Here is a 19803-nt window from a genome sequence, read left to right as displayed (position 1 = left end):
TTAGATCGGGGGGTGAAAAGAGAAACCTAAAGATGACACAGATGTAGTGTACGACCCCAAATTATCTTTGCTTCGTTATAATGAAGTAGACACATTGTCAACAATACTCTCTATGTGATAAAGATGGGTGGCTCTTAAAAGAGCCGTTGGGGTTGTCGGAGTCAGGTCACGCTTCACTTGGAGCTGGTGTACTTGGTGACGGCCTTGGTGCCCTCAGACACGGCGTGTTTGGCCAGCTCTCCGGGCAGCAGCAGACGCACGGCGGTCTGGATCTCTCTCGAGGTGATGGTGGAGCGCTTGTTGTAGTGAGCGAGACGAGACGACTCACCGGCGATGCGCTCGAAGATGTCGTTGACGAAAGAGTTCATGATCCCCATCGCCTTCGAAGAGATCCCGGTGTCAGGATGAACCTGCTTCAGCACTTTGTACACGTAGATGGCGTAGCTTTCTTTCCTGGACTTTCTGCGCTTCTTTCCTCCTTTAGCCGCGGTCTTAGTGACCGCTTTCTTGGAGCCCTTCTTGGGAGCAGACTTCGCTGGTTCAGGCATGATATAAGTGTAGATCAAAACACTATGGAAATTCCGTGATACCGTACTGGTTATTTATTGAAAGCTCATGCTAATTTATAAGGCTGAGTTGACATTCCCTGATTGGATCTTCTTGCACAACGGATGAAGAAAACATATTTCATTGGTTAGAAATGGGCTGCTGTACAGACACATCCGCCAATCACAGGCTTTTAAATTTGAATGCTTCCCGTACCCTCCCCCACACACGAGTCTGATTTTCCCGCTCAATGTTTTTGTCATAATCACATTCACGGAGAAAAAAAAAATTAAAAGGAGAAAACCTTTTTATTAGATTACATATTATTAAACACGTTTAACTAACTCTTGGAGAGAACACGGATTTCAGTGAATTAATCAACGTAAACTCGAGATTAAAGCAAAAAACGTCTTCGTATTTAAATGTGGGAATTTTTTTATAACTCAAGCCTGTACTTTAAATTGATTTCAAAATAATTCTGAGAAGATTATGAAAACAGCTCTTTCTGAAAATGTGGGTGGCTCTTAAAAGAGCCGTTGGGGAGTTTGAGAGTGTACAGATGAGTTTATCCTCCAAAGCCGTACAGAGTGCGTCCCTGTCGCTTCAGCGCGTACACGACGTCCATGGCGGTAACGGTCTTTCTCTTGGCGTGCTCGGTGTAGGTGACAGCATCGCGGATCACGTTCTCCAGAAACACCTTCAATACACCGCGGGTCTCCTCATAGATCAGACCGGAGATACGCTTGACTCCGCCACGGCGAGCGAGCCGACGAATGGCGGGTTTGGTGATGCCCTGGATATTATCCCGGAGGACCTTCCGGTGGCGCTTAGCGCCCCCTTTCCCGAGTCCCTTACCGCCTTTGCCTCTTCCAGACATATTTATAGATTAAGCTTATTTCTAAGAAAAGTCGAAAATAAATCTTCAGCATCGGGAAGAGCCGCTTTACAGTTGCTCACAGGACCGAGTTGAAACACGTAGGCAACGTCACAATGACGGACGTCATATCCCGGCAGCCTGGAGTCAGTGGAGGCCCGCTGCACCACAGTTTTGCTGAACCTGTATACATTACATTTACATTTATTCATTTAGCAGACGCTTTTATCCAAAGCTACTAACAAATGAGGTTGTTATTAAATGGTAACACATTTTTTCTCCAGCACAACAGTTAACAATCCTATCTATCTATCTATCTATCTATCTATCTATCTATCTATCTATCTATCTATCTGTCTATCTATCTATCTATCTATCTATCTGTCTGACAGACTATCTATCTATCTATCTATCTATCTATCTATCTATCTATCTGTCTGTCTGTCTGTCTGACAGACTATCTATCTATCTATCTATCTATCTATCTATCTATCTATCTATCTATCTATCTATCTATCTATCTGTCTGACAGACTATCTATCTATCTATCTATCTATCTATCTATCTATCTATCTATCTATCTTCAAACCTTATCTATCTATCTATCTATCTGTCTGTCTATCTATCTATCTATCTATCTATCTATCTATCTATCTATCTATCTATCTATCTATCTATCTATCTATCTATCTATCTATCTATCTATCTATCTGTGTGTGGGCGCAGTGATTGGTGTTCAGCTGTGATCGACTCTAACCAATAGTGGAGGAGCACGCGCTCTTAAAAGCTGATTGTCCGACCGCATCACTATTATTGCTTCAGTAAATTGTAGAAACAGCCGATTAAAACCGTTCAGAATGAGTGGAAGAGGCAAAACCGGTGGTAAGGCCAGAGCCAAGGCTAAGACCCGCTCCTCCAGGGCAGGACTTCAGTTCCCCGTCGGTCGTGTTCACAGACTCCTCCGCAAAGGGAACTACGCCGAGCGCGTCGGTGCCGGTGCTCCGGTGTATCTGGCCGCTGTGCTCGAGTACCTGACTGCTGAGATCCTGGAGCTGGCTGGAAACGCCGCTCGGGACAACAAGAAGACCCGTATCATCCCCCGTCATCTGCAGCTGGCGGTGCGCAACGACGAGGAGCTCAACAAACTCTTGGGCGGAGTGACCATCGCTCAGGGCGGCGTGCTGCCCAACATCCAGGCCGTGCTGCTGCCCAAGAAGACCGAGAAGCCCGCAAAGACCAAATAAACAACAATAGACCACTTACAAAGGCTCTTTTCAGAGCCACCCACTTTGTCGAGGAGAGCATGAAATTCACTGTTCACTTTTCTTTAACTGTGAAGTCACTGTTAAAATCAGTATGATGAACTGTCAGGGTTGCTATACATCTTTGTTTTGAAACTTCCTGGATTGATTGCAATTACAGTAATACATCGTGGTCGCTTTGTCTTGAGCCAAATCCTCTTGAATACCTGATACTCTATTCATACTTGCAACCCCCAGAGCTTATTAGTAGCGTTTTCTGTTACATGTGTTAATCTAAGACTGCCTCGTTTTTCTGATATCATGATATCAGCAAAGTCATACGTAAGAAAGTGCATCAATCTATTCATCTAGCCTCTAAACCCACTGTACTCTAAAGGTTCACGATTATGTTAACTGTAATATTTGATCAACGTAATGTATCTTTGAATACAACTTTGAAACTGTCTATCATGTTTGGTCAATGGTTCCCTGAAGTTTAATCGAAAACTTCATGTGTTTTCACTGCAGTACGACAGATATCCATCCCCTTTAAATTAGCATGAGCTTTCAATAAATACCCAGTACGCTACTGTCAGGGAACTACTTTGTTTTGTTATAAACTCGCATCATGCCTGAACCAGCAAAGTCTGCTCCCAAAAAGGGCTCCAAGAAAGCGGTCACTAAGACCGCGGCTAAAGGAGGAAAGAAGCGCAGAAAGTCCAGGAAGGAGAGCTACGCCATCTACGTGTACAAAGTGCTGAAGCAGGTCCATCCTGACACCGGGATCTCTTCGAAGGCGATGGGGATATAACACATATAGGGATATAAGCAGCAGTGATGGGAATTTCGGCTCTTTTGGCTCAGCTCCCAAAGAGCCGGCTCTTTCGACTCCCGAATGGCTATTAATTTAGGATTTTTTGTAGGGCTTTGTTTTACCAAAACTTTGCAAAAATTAATGGTTTTTGTGCTGAAAACCCTTTCATGTGCAGTGATTTTATGAGAATCCTTATAATTGCCTAATTTTGTGCATTTTGTTACAAAACCATTTTTTGTTTAGTATTTTAATCAAAGATTTTATTGCACAAATTAACAAAACAGCAAACATCAGTTTTGATGGACTGATCCTATTTGTTTCTGTGATTATCTGCCCTGTTTTTGAGAAGATTCTCTCTGATGGAACCGATGTTGCCATAATACACACTCTCCCCTTCATTAACGTTGTTACGACTCGTTAACTTGCAGTGGAGTGCTGCTTCACTTCACCCCCCTCTCTGTTCTTACATAATGGTATGATCCCATATATTCACATCTGATTGGCCGCGATGCGATTGCTGACCAATCAAAACAAAGTTCTGCCTTGAGGTAAGCAGCGAAATGAAAAAAAAAACTGGGAGCCGGCGCTCACTCTTCTGATTCACTACAAAGCATCGGCTCTCAGAGCCGCATCTTTTGCGCATGACCCATCACTAATAAGCAGCTGCATTAGTGCACATCATACCTGAAGCTGATGCACTTTTTAAGTCATGTCTCGACTGACTACAGTAAAGGAGTGTTTAAAGTAGTGTAAAGGAGAATTTTCCAAAATCACCAGAAACGGATTACAAGCAGATAATTGGTACTTCCGTGTATGGTTCTGCTCCTTTAGGCAAAACTATGTTCAATTTGAACAAATTCATGAAACTTATTTCTCAGACCAGCGTTTTTGTGTAGTTAGGCATAGCATATTACAGACACGTTTCATATATATATATATATATATATATATATATATATATAAAACATTTTATCCCCCAAAATAGCAGTTACACACTTGTTTTTTTAATTGCTTTAATTTCTTTTAAAAAGTTCCAATTAATAAATTGTACACAGAGAACTAACATTTAGAACAGAAAGGGATAAAAAAATAAAACTGAAGACACTATGACAATCAAACACATAAAATCAACATACACATCCAAAAATTACATCTAAAAAGTGATTGAATCTAATCTCATTTAGTTTTTTTGGTCCAACATGTTACTGGCTCGTGTTAGGACTTTCTTCCATATGAAGACACTGTCGGAGTTTGGCATTTTCCTGAAAACAGAAACAGAGTCATTAGTTAAAGGGTCCTATTATGCTCTTTTACAAAGTCTTTATTTTGTTTTGAGGGTGTACTTGATTCAAGTTCTCATACCAAGATGTTAGAAAAACCCATTTTTCACATTTTACATTACAACATCCAAGTCTGGCATGAATGTCTTCAGAAGGCCCACCTTCTGAAGTGTGTGCTGTGATTGGTCAGCTGGGCCAGTTTGTGTTGTGTTGTGATTGGTCAGCTGGGCCAGTGTGTGTTGTGTTGTGATTGGTCAGCTGGGCCAGTGTGTGTTGTGTTGTGATTGGTCAGCTGGGCCAGTGTGTGTTGTGATAGGTCAGCTGGGCCAGTGTGTGTTGTGATAGGTCAGCTGGGCCAGTGTGTGTTGTGATAGGTCAGCTGGGCCAGTGTGTGTTGTGATTGCTCAGCTGGGCCAGTGTGTGTTGTGATTGCTCAGCTGGGCCAGTGTGTGTTGTGATTGCTCAGCTGGGCCAGTGTGTGTTGTGATTGCTCAGCTGGGCCAGTGTGTGTTGTGATTGCTCAGCTGGGCCAGTGTGTGTTGTGATTGCTCAGCTGGGCCAGTGTGTGTTGTGATTGCTCAGCTGGGCCAGTGTGTGTTGTGATTGCTCAGCTGGGCCAGTGTGTGTTGTGATTGCTCAGCTGGGCCAGTGTGTGTTGTGATAGGTCAGCTGGGCCAGTGTGTGTTGTGATAGGTCAGCTGGGCCAGTGTGTGTTGTGATAGGTCAGCTGGGCCAGTGTGTGTTGTGATAGGTCAGCTGGGCCAGTGTGTGTTGTGATAGGTCAGCTGGGCCAGTGTGTGTTGTGATAGGTCAGCTGGGCCAGTGTGTGTTGTGATAGGTCAGCTGGGCCAGTGTGTGTTGTGATAGGTCAGCTGGGCCAGTGTGTGTTGTGATTGCTCAGCTGGGCCAGTGTGTGTTGTGATAGGTCAGCTGGGCCAGTGTGTGTTGTGATAGGTCAGCTGGGCCAGTGTGTGTTGTGATTGGTCAGCTGGGCCAGTGTGTGTTGTGATAGGTTAGCTGGGCAAACTCTGTAATATGGCTCTGATGTTGGTTTGTCAGGATCCCTACATACCTTAAATCATAAAAAAACAAACCTTGTGAGACAATAAAATGTAATCACCATATTTAGAGTTAGTATGCCTCTATGAAAAAGACATTTGGCCTTTTCAACTATCTAGTGGGACTACAGCTGCCAATTTAGGTATTATGGTTCTTCCTATTTAAACATCTACGATCTTCTGTGTGTATTCAATCTGACCTCTTGTAGTCTGGTGATCTCCTTTTTCAGTTTGACCAGGTACTCAATCTTCTGCTTGGGGTTCTGATGGCCCAACAGTTTCCCGTTCTCCTCGGTCAAATGGTCCACCTGCTTCCGCAGAACCTCGATTTCCTGCAAGACACCACTAGGGTTCAAAATGAAGTTCATTTTAAGTTTACAATAACATGCGCTTAAAGGCACTGTTCCCCTCAAGTTCCCTAACTGTTGGGAATTGAGAGCTACAGAAGAAGATTTTGATATTCTGATATTCTCAGATCGGTTTCAGGCCTCGTTCATAAGTGGAAATAAATCTGAGATTAATCAGATCCATGCAGATCGGATGTTCCCCTGTTAATGTGAGTTGGATGCCAAATGTTTTTGAAACGCTTCACAGTACAGACGTATATCTATTACAAACTGAACAACTCTAGTTCTCTAGCAAAACATTTATTCATTTAGTTTGCATTAAATAAGAGGCTACCTGAAGTTTTTGAAATCAGGAACAGTACTGTTGCTGCTGATATCAGCTTTTAAACAGACTAACACTTCAATCTATCTGTTGTGGAGACTCTATTCGTTCAGATGAAATCACGAAATAATATGCACACAAACATGTCCCTGCTGGAGAGTTTTGTCTTTTAATATCGCTAATGCACTGAGTCACATTAAGCATTTCTTAAGTTAAGCCTGTGTAGTGTGAATGGAGCCATTTCTTTCTCTCTGACCTGCTGCAGTTTCTCCTGCTGATGGTCTTTCTGCCGCAGCTCCCGCAGCTCCAGGCAGCGGTTCCTAAGTTCAGTGGTCAGTTCCTGCACACACGTCTGAGACTGGACAAGAGTGCTTTCATTACACTGCAGCCTGTAACACACACACACACACACACACACACACACACACACACACACACACACACCCACACACACACACACAGGGTGTAAGAAGATTAGTGTAAAACAGGAGTTTTATGGCAATTCATATATTTAATACACAATATGGAATGGAAAAACTGTTGGAATAATGGAATACAAATGGTATTGATCTCTTTCGATACTTCACTCATACTACGTATGGGGAAAAGCTACTTTTTCCTCAATGCTAAAGCCTTTTTCAATGCACAGTGCAACTGCATGGCCATTGGTTCAAACTGAAAAACATTTTGAACCAATGACGGCACAGCGTAGCTGTGCGAGCCTATGGCGATGTAGCGTGCCAAAGCCCGCCAAAATGGTCGGAGCATACGGCTATATCTTTCTTTCTTTTAAACGCCATACCAGCTTCTAAGACTATATTCATGGCGAGAATAAAGTGCAATCAAAGGAAGACTAGAAAAGATGTATAAAATGTATTTCTTCTAGAAATTTTAGAACCATGTTCGGATTCACTTGATTAAACCCTTTTTCAAAAGTATCAACAGAATAACATATGTCTATATAACCAGGCAATTCGCTATAGGATTTCAGATCTCTCTCCTTCAGCGATGACTTTTCTTAGCTGGATCTCTTTGCTGAAATGCCATCGCCTGGTCGAAACGAGCTCTCCCGCCGTTGAAGAGGCACCGCAGCAGATCAGCTGAGATCGCCGAACACCTGCAGCGTCGGCGTTCTCGCAGACTGCCGCCCTCAAGCCGCCCGCTTCATGCTTCTCAGGGAATCTCCTGCTGCCAACCGGTGCTTCTAAAAGAGCATCACAAACACCGTTCTCATGGCGGCGGCATTGACATTCGGCGTCACAGCTGTGGCACATGCAGAGCCCCTCTGCACGATGATGATGGCCACGGGGAGTTCATTTTTTGCCCGAGCAAACCCCATGCTGAGGTGGCCAATAACTGGCCCAGCCTGCTTCTTTACACTACTGATACTGTAATTTCTCCAGGAGAGTCTGGACAAGGGCCTCACCCCTTCCAAGCTCAAGGTGTACGTAGCAGCCATTGCAGCATTCCATGCTCCTATTGTTGGCCAAACAGTGGGTCGAAATAGCCTCATTGTGCATTTCCTGAGAGGTTCTAGGTGGTTGAAACTCCTCTCACTGTTCCCACTTGGGACCTTCCCACGGTCCTCCGAGCACTCAAAAGGCCTCCCTTTGAACTGCTGCGGTCAGCTGACCTATGGCATTTTATGCTCAAAACTGCTCTGCTACTTGCACTAGCATCGGTCAAGCGTGTTGGCGATCTGCAGGCCCTCTTGTTGAGCCCTGCGTGCCTTGAGTTTGGGACCAATGACTAAGGTTATTTTAAAACCCAGGCATGGCTACGTTACTACAGTGCTCTCAACTTCGTTCAGAGCACAGGTCATTTCCCTCTAAGTGCTGCCTCCCTTGTCGGACGAGCGAGAGCTGGAATTACTCTGCCCAGTGAGGGCATTGAGGAGCTACATTGAGAAATCACAGCGATTCCGGTAATCTGACCAGCTTTTTGTCTGCTTTGGTGGCCGCACCAAGGGGTCTTTGGTCTCAAAGCAGCGCCTCTCAGTTAGGGGCAGCTATGGCCTAATGGTTAGAGAGTTGGACCTGTAACCTAAAGGTCGCAGGTTCGAGTCTCGGTGCTGGCAGGAGTTGTAGGTGGGAGGGAGTGAATGAACAGCACTCTTTTCCACTCTCAATACCCATGACTGAAGTGCCCTTTGAGCAAGGTACTGAAGCTCCAGTTGCTCCCCGGGCGCTGGATATATAGATGCCCACTGCTCCAGTTGTGTGTTCAACTCTCACTGCTGTGTGCACTTGGATGGGTTAAATGCAGAGCACCAATTCCGAGTATGGGTTACCATACTTGGCAAATGTCACGACTTTCACTCTCGTGTTGGTTAGTCGACGCTATCGCTCTATGTTACTCCTCTATGGGTCTTGATTGCCCCACTCCAATAGAGGGATGGCCTCTTTGTGGGCCTGGTCTAGTGGTGTCTTTATCAAAGACATCTGTGAGGTGGCTGGCTGGTCCTAGCCAACCACTTTTTCTCAGATTCTATAACCTGGACATTCCCGACCTTGCATGCTCCGTAGGGCTGTGCGATATGGACAAAAAAAACCTATCACGATTTTTTGATCAATTTTGCGATTTCGATTTTAATCACGATTTTGACACACACAGACATGCTTTACAGTCATAAATGCATTCAGTATAAATTTTAAACATATTTCCAAAAGAAAACCAATGAGAGCTTTATCAAATGTCTCTAGAACAGACATAAGTCAAAATAATCACTAAGTAAAGATGTCAACAAAAAAAATCATGCATTGATCATAGAGCTCACTGTAGCGGTGCCTCAGGTGTTATATGTTTTGCCCAATATATTTATTGCCCAAGGGTCACACGTACTCCATCTGCAGTGCCTATAAAGTAAGTTATGTGTACGCGGTTCAGAAGCAGCAACGAGAGCGCATTATTGTAGCGCGAAAGCACATTAAAAAATGCGCGAGCACGAATCTATCAACTCGCACCAGTGATGCGCGGGTCAATGTATTAATAACCCGCACTCGACCGACGTTTTCAACTAACCCACCCTCAACTTGGACTGCAAAAAATAAAATATTGTACCCGACCCGCATTTTTAAAAAGCAGTAAATGCTCATCGTAGCGTCATTGGGCCATAGGAAGGTAGGCAAATCTAACTAGGCAAAAAAAAAACTTAATATATTAATATATCGATTAATCGCACAGCCCTAATGCTCGGTCCTCTCAATATGATATGACAGCCTCTGTCGAGCTCCGTCAAAACCTCAAAAAAAATGTCATTCAGCTTCAGATAATCTAAACGATTGCAACAAATATCGGCTCACTTACGCGGTCTGTGCTTCAGACAACTGCATCATCAGGGACTTCTGTGAAAACAAAATAAGATTCACCTTAGGGCTTCACAAATAAATCTTTGGTTCAAAAGGACAAATAACGTAATTTTTTATGCAATTATTTTTATTTTATTTTTAACTTCAAAGAGATGATGCAAACCAATTCATAGAGATTTTTTAGGTCTTGCCTTGACATACTTTTATTTTTTTCTCTTCTTCTAGTTCTCTCAAAACAGAAACGTGTGTGGCCTCCCTCACATCTCTATAAAGACAAATAAATGGTTTAATTGCAGGGATAGAAAACACACGCATGAACAAGTGTGAGGGACCTGTTCTTACTCTTGTGCACCACCGCTCTGATTGCGCTGATTCTGGATGGCGTAAAACTTGTCCAACAGCGTTTGAATCTCCATTCGCACGATCTCTTTTTCATTCAGCTGGGCCTACAGATGCACAGGCAAACGTGCACGAGTGAACCTCATGATAACTTTTACTAAAAACAAAACTCAAAAATATAAATTTTGGGCACGCTGCAATACAAATTTATAATTTACACAATAAAAATACATAAGTATTAACTAATGAATGGATTTATTACATTTATTGACTGATTATTTAATAATTCTCACTGTATGTTTGCTGTACTGCGTGTGCATGAGCTTACCTTCAATCGGTCGATCTCTTGGTTCTTGGCTGTGCGTTCTGCATTGAGCTCCTTTAGCAGAACCTCCATAGTGATCATAGAGGAGCGTCGGCTCTCCAGCTCTCTCTCCTGACACTCCAGCACCTGAGACAGATTCGAGCCAAAGCCACAAGGGGTGTGTGGCGTCTGAAAGCACAGGCAATAAGCACCTTTACATGCACACCGATAAGGTAACGGTTTTCCCCCGTGTTCATGCATATCAGTGACAAACGCAAGTAAACCATGTAAACTCAGGCTGTTGGATACACTTAACTCTGCACTAATGACATTCCTGTCACACATCAAACACACACACTTCAACAAGCCGACAGAAAGCCGTTTAATGGGTTTACATGCTGTGCAAAATCAGCGAAAGAGTAAAAAAACTAGCTGGGTCGAGCGGTTTATGCTTCAGCTGTTTATGAACGTATGATGACATCTCCAAGAGGAGGTTTTATGAGATTTTCTCAGGTTCAGCTCAAATATAGATACAAGACCAACAAATATGGTTCAGCAGACCAACACCTGTATTTTTCCTTTGGGAGTGGCAGCTTCTGGAGGTTGGCTGACAGATTCTCTCGCTCTCAGAAGGTTAATCTGATCATTCAGCTCTTCCACCTGTGCGCACACAAAAAACATTACATTGTGTTACATTAATAATACACAGATCAGTAATCACTGTCGCAAATGTGCACTGAGCCAGAGAACCAAAGAGCGCATGTACTGATTCAGGAGCTCGGGAACTGATTGAGGTACACAAACACACGCTGTTTTCACTGGTCATGCGTCTCCTAGAAACAAGCCACACGTTTCTGCTTCAGTTTGTAATCAGGACGACTTTAAATGACTGAGGATCACACACTACCAGACTTTAGTGTAGGTTTTCACATGTTACGATCTTTAAAAGTCATGAAATGTTTTCCAGCCTTAAACCAAATACTGTAGAGTCTGACTAGATGCATGACCTTCAATGTCTAAAAGATATGGGAAGCATTTTCTTCTCCCTTTTACAAGTTGACAAATACAATTATTCCAACTATAAAACGATTCTATTTTGCATTTCACATTGCTGTTTGCTTGCAGTATAGTACTGACACCCATTTTTGGTTTTCAAGGAACCTGTTGAGAACCACTAGTTTAGAGCTTCTCATACAAGATAATGAGCATCATGACAATCGGCATCAGACTCGAGCAGTCCAGAGAGATGCTAACAGTGACTGACCCACGGTCTCTACATGAGCTCATATTTGATTTAAAAGCTGTAGCCTGAATTTGAGACAGGAGGAGCAGAACCTTTTCTTTCAGGAAGTTAATATCGTTCTCCTTCTCTGTGTTCAGGGTCCGGGAAGTCTCCAGTAAAGCAGCCTGCTCCTCCACTACTTTACTGAGTCTCTCCACCTCATCTGTAGCGTAGGACAGATCTTCCTGAAGCAGCTCCAGCTGTAACACACACACACACACACACACACACGCACACACGCACTTTAGTTTAGGCTTTTGACACAAACTCAAAACTCAAATCCAGTAACACACATACCTCTACACGGTCAGAAGCCAGGCGTCTCTCTGAAGCTTCTCGCAGCTCCTGTAGTTCACTCTGCATGTGTGTCATGCTCTCCTTCATCTGCTCTTTCTCAGTGCACACAGTGCTGTACTTCCCCTGTGGGTAACAACACACGATATCAGTACAAACCTCCTAAAGCACTGTGAGCGCACTTTATACAATATAGATTGTCAAAGCAGCGTCGCAGTGATAAAAAGAAAATAATCAATTATGTAACCGTTCAGATTCTGCTGTAAGGCTGATCTAAGAGACAATATTGTCATTATTTAACTCCAGTCTGTTCAGTGCTGGTTCAGTGCTGCACCATAAAACATATTTTAAGCACGATTTCTACTAATTGTGTGCCATATTTGCCTGTTTATTGTTTATTAAAATGTTTAATTTAACCTGACAACATTGTGCTCCGTGTACATTACAGAAAGAGCTGAGCTGAAACCCTGTTGAACATGCAAGTCTAAGTTCAGCTTGTTCAAATATAAGTTATATCACAATCACATGGATGTGTAGGGTTAGAGATACTCACAGTGATGTCCGAGATCTCTCCTCGCATCAAACACACAGTCTGATCTCTTTCAGCCACCTCGCTTCGAAGATCTCTGGTCTCTTGCATCAACTCCAGCACCACGTCCTACACACACACACGCACACACGCGCACACACACGCACACACGCGCGCACACACTTCATCAGAAACCCTAATAAGATAAACTATGATTGCATGAATCATGTCATTTTCAAGAAATTTAAGAATGTATTAATCCATCCTAATGACTAATCATACGCTGCTCGTGCACATGGTTTATCAATAACACTTTGGAAATGCCTGCAGTGGTTGTCTTATTTCAGACAATGTGTTGACATTAAAATGATGTACTGGAACGAATAAATGATTATGTAAATTTGAATCATTAGTAATACTAAAGCATAATTTATTCAAGCATAAACCTCACTAAAACAAATTATTTGGACACTCTTTACTGTGGTTAACATGAACTATTACAGCAATAAGTGAGATATTACATTGATGTTAAATTTAAACATTGATACTTTTTTTTTTTTTACATGTTGTTAAAGTTACCATTAATTCATAATTATAGCATTTATTAGTTAACAATAGCGGATACATTAACAAATGTTGTAGTTATATGTTATCATCTTTATTTCTTAACCTCTAACAGACATTTTTAGAGTGAGTGAATGATTCCTGCTGCGTGATCAGTGCCTTCTCACTTTGTCCTGATCGATCTTCTGCTTGAGGCTGTTGATCGTCATGTTGGATGAACACACACTCTGCTGTAGAGCACTCATCTCATCGCTCTGCACACACACACACACACACACACACACAAGAACCAAAAAGTCATCTAGAAGTCATGCAACACAGCATCAGAACATTTTATGCAAATTAGAAATCACACAGCACTGTGTCCAGAGACACATACTGTACCTGCTGCTGATTTTTGTTGGTCAGCTCAGTAACATGTTTCTTCAGTGAGGCATTCTCTTCTACAGACTGCACAAGCTCTCTGAAATACACACTTGACATCAACATATGCTTTTACTAATGCAAACGACAAGTGTATACAGGTACAGCTGCTACAAAAAGTGTTTGAACACCGAGCTATGCATAGAATCCACTATTATCTGTTCTAGTTAAAAATGCCCAGCAAACAAAAACTGCTTATGAATTTATATTATTAACAAATACTGGATTCAATCTTTTTATCAACTTGTTTTTTTTTTCAATCAGCAATGATTTTGTATTTCTTTTTATAACTGCTGATCTGAACTTATGCACCTCAGTTTCCGAGCGAACACTGTCAGGAGGATTATCCACAAACACAAAGAATGTCGTTTTTTTTTTACTCAAAAACTGAAGTGCATAAGCACAGATCAGCGAGGACTAAGCTCAATCAGTTTCACAAGGAATTACAAAACCAGTGCTAATTTAAAGAAAACAAGATGAGAAACAGATTAAATCCATACCTGGTGATAATATAAAATTATGAGATTTACAAGCAATTTTTAAAAAGGCCAGTCATTTGACAACACGTTCACTTTTTATATCCCCCATTACATCTATTGTTCTTTTCTATTAAAAAATAAATCTAAATATTAAACCTAAATTAAACAACATTTTACTTAGACTGAAGCGTCTAGTTTCTTTTGGGACAACTGTAAACAACACTGTTTAGAGTTAAACCAAGTCCCTTATCCACACACGTTTTCTCTGTATTTGATGTTTGTGTGTGTCTCTCACTCACTTGGACACGCTCTCTCTGTGTGCGGTCAGCTGGGATCTCACACTGCTATTCTGCTCTTTCTCTTCCTGAAGAGTGTGCAGCAACTCCTACAAACAACACAATTCCCACAGAATGTGAAAACCAAACCCGCTTAAGAACGAGTGACAGTGAGACTATGAGTGTGAATGAATACTGACATGAATCTTGGTCTGCATCTCGGAGCACTCTCGGCTCTTGAGCTCCATCTGCTGTGTGTGTTGATCCATCTCGAACTCAAACTCGGCCTGCAGTGTGTCATACATGTCCTGAAGATCACGCTGCTTCTCCAGCACCTGCGTCCACTCCAGCCTGAGACGACATACAGCACACGCTCAGCATCATTCAATGTACTCCAGACAGACAGAGACAAAACCAATGACAATCATTGTGTATCAATTTTGAGATCGAAGATAAGTCCCATAAAAATATTTCATCTAAAAGAGGAGCCCGTGGATAAGACAATTTGCAAACTTTGCATTCAGTATTCTGGGAAGTTTGTGTGCACTGGGAATCATATTTTTCAAATAAAGCGAGGGTAACGCTCACTTCACATACAGCACACAGAGAAAATGACATGAATATGACAGTGGGCACATGCATAAAGCGCAGCATCATTTGAAATCATGAGTTTATAGTTTCAAGCATTCAATTCAGACGGACTGACACGTCATGATCATGCTGATACACACTTCACAAGATCTCACAGCTGGATTCGATGAAGTTGGCAAGGTTTGTGAAATTAAATGTTCATTAGTCAATCAAAGATTTGTTTAAATTATATAAATGCGTATTTGCTTAATGCTGACGGCAAATGAGAAAGTATTATAATGTTTGCCTTTCTATTACTAATAGGCCTTATATAAAAGCAATTCTTATAATACTTTCTGTATACATTCATTTATTTGTTTAACCGTTCAATCTGATTATTAAACAGACTTTATCCATATAAGACAGAACTGCTGCTCTCAGCGCCGTCAAAATAAAAGTCCCACCTCGAACACATCGGCCAAGCAGAAAAACTTCAAGCAGAAAAAATAAAATAAAACAATCGGCCGACGCCGATATTTGAAAATGCCAAATATTGGCCGATAAATCGGTCGGCCACTACAACCGATGCTTTTAGTATTATTAGTGTCATGAATTTTATTTTGTTAATAAGCGTTTTGTTCCCATTCCATATGAACAACGATGCCCATTTTGCCTCGGCTCAAACAGCAACTGTATAGGAACCATGTGTATCTTTTATGACACACTCAATTGAACAGATCACTCAGTTCAGTTTTGATGTGAGTCTAGTTTTATAGTTTTGTTTTTTGAGGCGTCCACAATCCTAATTCCTGTGTGTCAGTGTCACAAGTGTCTGTTACCAGACGAACACCCGCTGATTTGAAGAAGCTCACGTACGTGATGCTCCTGATTTGCTTAGTTTTGGTTAATTTACTTCAAGTATACGTGCTATCGTTAGAGCATCAGTGGTGTGTCAGTGTGTGTTTGTACTCGACAGTGTCCAGCTGCAGCTGTGTGCTGATCAGGCTCTTGGACAGATCTGTGGTCTCTCTCTCGTGCTCTGCTCTCTGCTGCTGCAGATCTGTCCGTGCAGCCTCCAGCTCCTTATCAGACGACTGCAAGACGACACGCAGATCTCGCACCTCCACCCGCAGCACTGCAGAGCAGTCACAGCAAACAGACATCAGCTGATACCAAATCAACATACTACTCACTTACTGGACTGATAGCTCCACATCAATGCATACTTATTTCATCAGGGTAGGTACAAGCATGAAACGGTTTAGGTAACATCAGCTCAAGACTCACTGTCCATCTCTCTCGTTTCATCTTCCAGCTGCTGTTCCAGCGTCTTGACTCGCTCCTGCAGACGCACCTGTTCTTCCAGCAGTGAGTGTCGCTCAGCGCCGAACATCTACAGTTAAAGAGCAACATCACACCCATGCACGCAGGAACTAGGACACCAGACAAACACACTAATGCAAACACACCTCCTCTGTGCGACTGGACCTCTCGGCTGCTATCGTAACCTGTTCTTCCAGCTTTCCGATTTGTTGAAGCAGCTTCATGTTTTTGGCTTCCTCCTCGTCTAACTTGCCCTGAACACGGAGAACCTGTTCCTAAAACCAAACCAAAAACTTCAGACATTCCCCACAACATCTAGAGTAATTCGCAACATGAAATTACAACACTACCATAAACGTTTGGGATCAGTAAGATTTTAAATGTTTTTAATGAAGTCTCTTACGCTCATCAAGGCTAAAAAATACAGAAAAAAAAACAGTAATATTGTCGAATAATATTGCAATTTCTAATATTGGTTTCCTATTTTATTATACTTTAAAATATAATGACATATAGTGACTCAGTGCATCTTTCCTCCAGTCTTCAGTGTCACATGATCCTTTGTAAAAGATTATAATTTGCTGATTTATTCTCATTGTTGTGCTGCTTAATACTTTTTAGGAACCTGTGACACTTTTTTTCTTCAAAGAATAAAAAGTTAAAAAGAACAGCATTTATACAAAACATTTTTTTTATAATTTAAGTCTTTACTATCACTTTTAATCCATTTAACACATCCTTGCCTAATAAAAGTATTAATTAAAAAAAAGAAATACTGATCCCAGACTTTTAAATACTTGTACATTTTTATTCTGAATAAACAGTTTTTATTTTATTTTTTTTACTCTTTATTCAAAGAATTCTGGAAAAAGTATCACAGCCCCATTAAAAAAACAACTGTTTCCAACATTGATGACAAATCATCATACTAGAATGATTTCTGAAGATCATGTGACTGAAGACTGGAGGAATGAAGCTGAAAATACAGCTTTGACTCACAGAATAAATCACATTGTAAAGTATATTCAAATAGAAAGTGAAATATTTAATTGCAATAATATTTCACAAACTAGTTTTTTTTTTCCATTTCTGTATAGGTCAAATAAACAGCCTTGATGAGCACAAACTTCGGTTAAAAAATATGGAAAAACCTACTGATCCCAAACTTCAAACGCTAGTGCACATCAGAAAATACTAATTTCTGTAATTAATTCAAACTATACGAATTTTACACAATACTACGAAACCATTTTGCGCACCTGCATTTGTTTGAGTTCTTCAGTGAGCGCTTCACAGGCCAGCTCGCTCATCTCAGGAGGCGGCTGTTCGCTCTGGATGTCATCGACCTCCACATTCTCGTCCTGTCCATTCAGATGCTCTGGGCTACACAGCGGCACCAGTCGATTACGCAGGTTATACGCTTTTGTGGGCGTGGTCAAAATCTGAGGAGCAGCAGCAGCCATCATAAGAAGTTTCCTCTTGAAGTCATGAAACGCAGACCAGTGTAAAGTCTCTTTACCTTTATGGTCTCAGCATGAATCTTGTTCAGTTGAGACACTTCCTGTTTGCTGTGGGCTTTAGTGGCCTCTAGGATCTTCTCCAGATGTTTGTTGGACTTCTCGAGGTAGCGCTTCTCAGACTCCAGTTCAGCCAGCTGTTTTCTGAGGAGTACACATTTCAGATTCTGGTCAGAATGATGATATTAATTTACACTCAATTTGACAGGCGTTAGTTGTGTTAGATGAATGTGACATGAACGTACTTGTTGCCCTCCTTGAATTCCTCGAAGGCTTGAATTGTTGCTGTGAGCTCTGACTGTTTCTGCAGCAGCTGAACCTTCATCCTCTCCACCGAAACTGATGACAACGTCTCCATAGTGACAGGGGTGGAGTACATGGGCGGAGCTATGAATCAAGACAGTAACAGTAACTTAAGTGATCTGCCGGTGCTTCACATTTTAAGATAAAAGACAAACATAGCATTGCAAATTTTGTGTTGACTTTATTGTAGACCTATTTAATGGATACAAATATGTAATAAAATTTTTTTTTTTGCAATCAACATACAGGTTTTTTAAGAAAGGAATATTAAATGGGCCTTTGTGTAATTTGACCATTTTTGCAGTTGATGCTCATTGCATCAATTCATGCAACAGTGGTCTCCACCAGTTTGCAAACAGATCAAATAGTTATAAATGTCACCTCGTCCTTCCCCTCCTGTGCTCTCCTCTGTTCTCTGAGCCTCCAGCAGCTGCAGGAAGGTTTTCTCCAGCGCAGTTAATGATTGAGCCTTGGTCTCAACTGCAGATTTGACCGAATCCAGAGCACGCAGGGCTTGAATCTCCTCCCGCAGGGCACGGTTCTCCGCCGCGTACTGCATCATCCGTGGGTGGTGCTCCACCTAACAAAACAACACACAAACACACACACACACACACAAACACAGTGTTAACTAAAATTTTTCAATTTCTCAGACTGTAAGAACTTGCAATTTCTTTTTTGTTTAACTTGCATCTAAATGCCGTTCATCGACTTCAGCTCAGCATTCAACCTGCTAGGACTGATGGACTTCAGGAGAAACTCCGCAAATCAACCCACCTTCCTCTGAAACCCCACACAAACCCTCTACCTCCTGAAACATGGACCATCTCACCTCCTCCACCCCTCACCCTTACCACACAGAAAAACTGTCTGAACCATTCATTTCTTCTGTGCTTTTCGAAGTGTGCTACACACAGGTGAGTGGGCCTGTACAAACCACCTGTAGTAACACACTCTATATGCTCTAGACACTTGTACATATTCCCAAAAAAAGACAAGTAATGTGTATGTTTACATGCTCATGCACTACAGATCACCTTGCACTGTTCGTATTTGTATATGTACAGTATTATGTGAAGCATTCATATAGTTTGTATTTTTTTTTCCGTTTATGTATATGCAAGCATTATATAGTATATTTATAGTCAATTATATTTGTAAACAATAATTTATTGTATGTCTGTATTGATGTAGCACCGTGGTCCTGTGAGGCACGACATTTCGTTCAACTGTATGAGCACACATGTAGCGGGATGACAAGCTCAACTTGACTATAACAGTTCAGAAGAAATTGCTCTATTACATTAGAAAATCTATGATACAGCTGGACTTTCCTGCAGGGCAACAATCCCAAAATATACAACCAAATCTGGAGCTTGGATCAGAAATCAGTCGTATACTGTTTTTGAGTGGCCTGTTCAGTCTTCAGATGAAATCTCATGGAAAAATACAGATTTTTCATACGAGAAATGGGTCAAGATTTCAGAAGAGAGGTCACAGAAGCTTGAAAAACTTAGACGCAACATTTACAGGAGGTCTTACAGAATAAAAATCTCTACATTACTTCACATTCGGTAAAATGTTAAACGATCAATATTTTTGCAGTTGCTCTGGAAACGTCCCCCGATCCTCATGTAAAAGTCATTATTTAAATTTCTAAATCCCAATTTGAACTAAATCCATGATTTTAGCTACTAAACTTAAAATAACAACAACTAATAACAAAGAGCACTTTCTTTCAGCATAAGTGTGCTGAAAGAAAGCCCCAGTATTGAGTGATAACGATATACAAGTAAAATAAATAGATACAA

General features: G+C 41.6%; 4 protein-coding genes across 6 annotated transcripts in view; 1 reads left to right on the top strand and 3 right to left on the bottom strand.

The window, feature by feature from the left end:
• Positions 1–111: 111 nt before the first annotated feature.
• LOC132133201 (histone H2B) lies at positions 112–589 on the bottom strand. Its single transcript, XM_059545963.1, has one exon. The coding sequence runs from the start codon at positions 546–548 to the stop codon at positions 174–176; it is 375 nt and encodes a 124-aa protein (XP_059401946.1). The 5' UTR covers positions 549–589; the 3' UTR covers positions 112–173.
• Positions 590–1044: 455 nt separating this feature from the next.
• On the bottom strand, positions 1045–1423 carry LOC132133506 (histone H4). The gene has a single exon (XM_059546360.1). The coding sequence runs from the start codon at positions 1421–1423 to the stop codon at positions 1112–1114; it is 312 nt and encodes a 103-aa protein (XP_059402343.1). The 3' UTR covers positions 1045–1111.
• An 830-nt stretch (positions 1424–2253) lies between these two features.
• Positions 2254–2664, top strand: LOC132133812 (histone H2A). Its single transcript, XM_059546806.1, has one exon. It carries the CDS (start codon positions 2278–2280, stop codon positions 2662–2664), a length of 387 nt encoding a protein of 128 aa, XP_059402789.1. The 5' UTR covers positions 2254–2277.
• A 1807-nt stretch (positions 2665–4471) lies between these two features.
• Positions 4472–19803, bottom strand: part of kif15 (kinesin family member 15) — a 30587-nt gene continuing 15255 nt past the window's right edge. For 2 of the 3 annotated variants that reach the window (XM_059546800.1, XM_059546801.1), the window contains exons 14-35: positions 18374–18572; positions 17935–18076; positions 17692–17833; positions 17432–17614; positions 16319–16447; positions 16137–16242; positions 15819–15984; positions 14480–14630; positions 14304–14389; positions 13487–13565; positions 13270–13356; positions 12563–12667; positions 12013–12135; positions 11769–11915; positions 11001–11093; positions 10458–10622; positions 10133–10236; positions 9992–10055; positions 9789–9826; positions 6739–6871; positions 6014–6145; positions 4472–4737 (exon numbers count right to left, since the gene is read on the bottom strand). In XM_059546800.1, coding sequence (XP_059402783.1) covers positions 4678–4737; positions 6014–6145; positions 6739–6871; positions 9789–9826; positions 9992–10055; positions 10133–10236; positions 10458–10622; positions 11001–11093; positions 11769–11915; positions 12013–12135; positions 12563–12667; positions 13270–13356; positions 13487–13565; positions 14304–14389; positions 14480–14630; positions 15819–15984; positions 16137–16242; positions 16319–16447; positions 17432–17614; positions 17692–17833; positions 17935–18076; positions 18374–18572 — 2634 coding nt within the window. In that variant the 3' untranslated portion in view covers positions 4472–4677. Of the gene's footprint in view, positions 4738–6013; positions 6146–6738; positions 6872–9788; positions 9827–9987; positions 10056–10132; positions 10237–10457; positions 10623–11000; positions 11094–11768; positions 11916–12012; positions 12136–12562; positions 12668–13269; positions 13357–13486; positions 13566–14303; positions 14390–14479; positions 14631–15818; positions 15985–16136; positions 16243–16318; positions 16448–17431; positions 17615–17691; positions 17834–17934; positions 18077–18373; positions 18573–19803 lie in introns of those variants that run through there. The other variant, XM_059546802.1, reaches the window with a different exon arrangement.

The sequence above is a fragment of the Carassius carassius genome, chromosome 50 (genome assembly GCF_963082965.1).
Source record: "Carassius carassius chromosome 50, fCarCar2.1, whole genome shotgun sequence".
In the NCBI taxonomy this organism is placed as follows: Eukaryota; Metazoa; Chordata; class Actinopteri; order Cypriniformes; family Cyprinidae; genus Carassius; species Carassius carassius.
Note: the sequence above shows the minus strand (reverse complement) of the source record. Positions and strands in the feature narration are given on the sequence as shown.

Coding starts and splice junctions, on each gene's coding strand:
- LOC132133201 (XM_059545963.1), bottom strand. CDS start 548: ATGCCTGAACCAGCGAAGTCTGCTCCCAAGAAGGGCTCCAAGAAAGCG.
- LOC132133812 (XM_059546806.1), top strand. CDS start 2,278: ATGAGTGGAAGAGGCAAAACCGGTGGTAAGGCCAGAGCCAAGGCTAAG.
- LOC132133506 (XM_059546360.1), bottom strand. CDS start 1,423: ATGTCTGGAAGAGGCAAAGGCGGTAAGGGACTCGGGAAAGGGGGCGCT.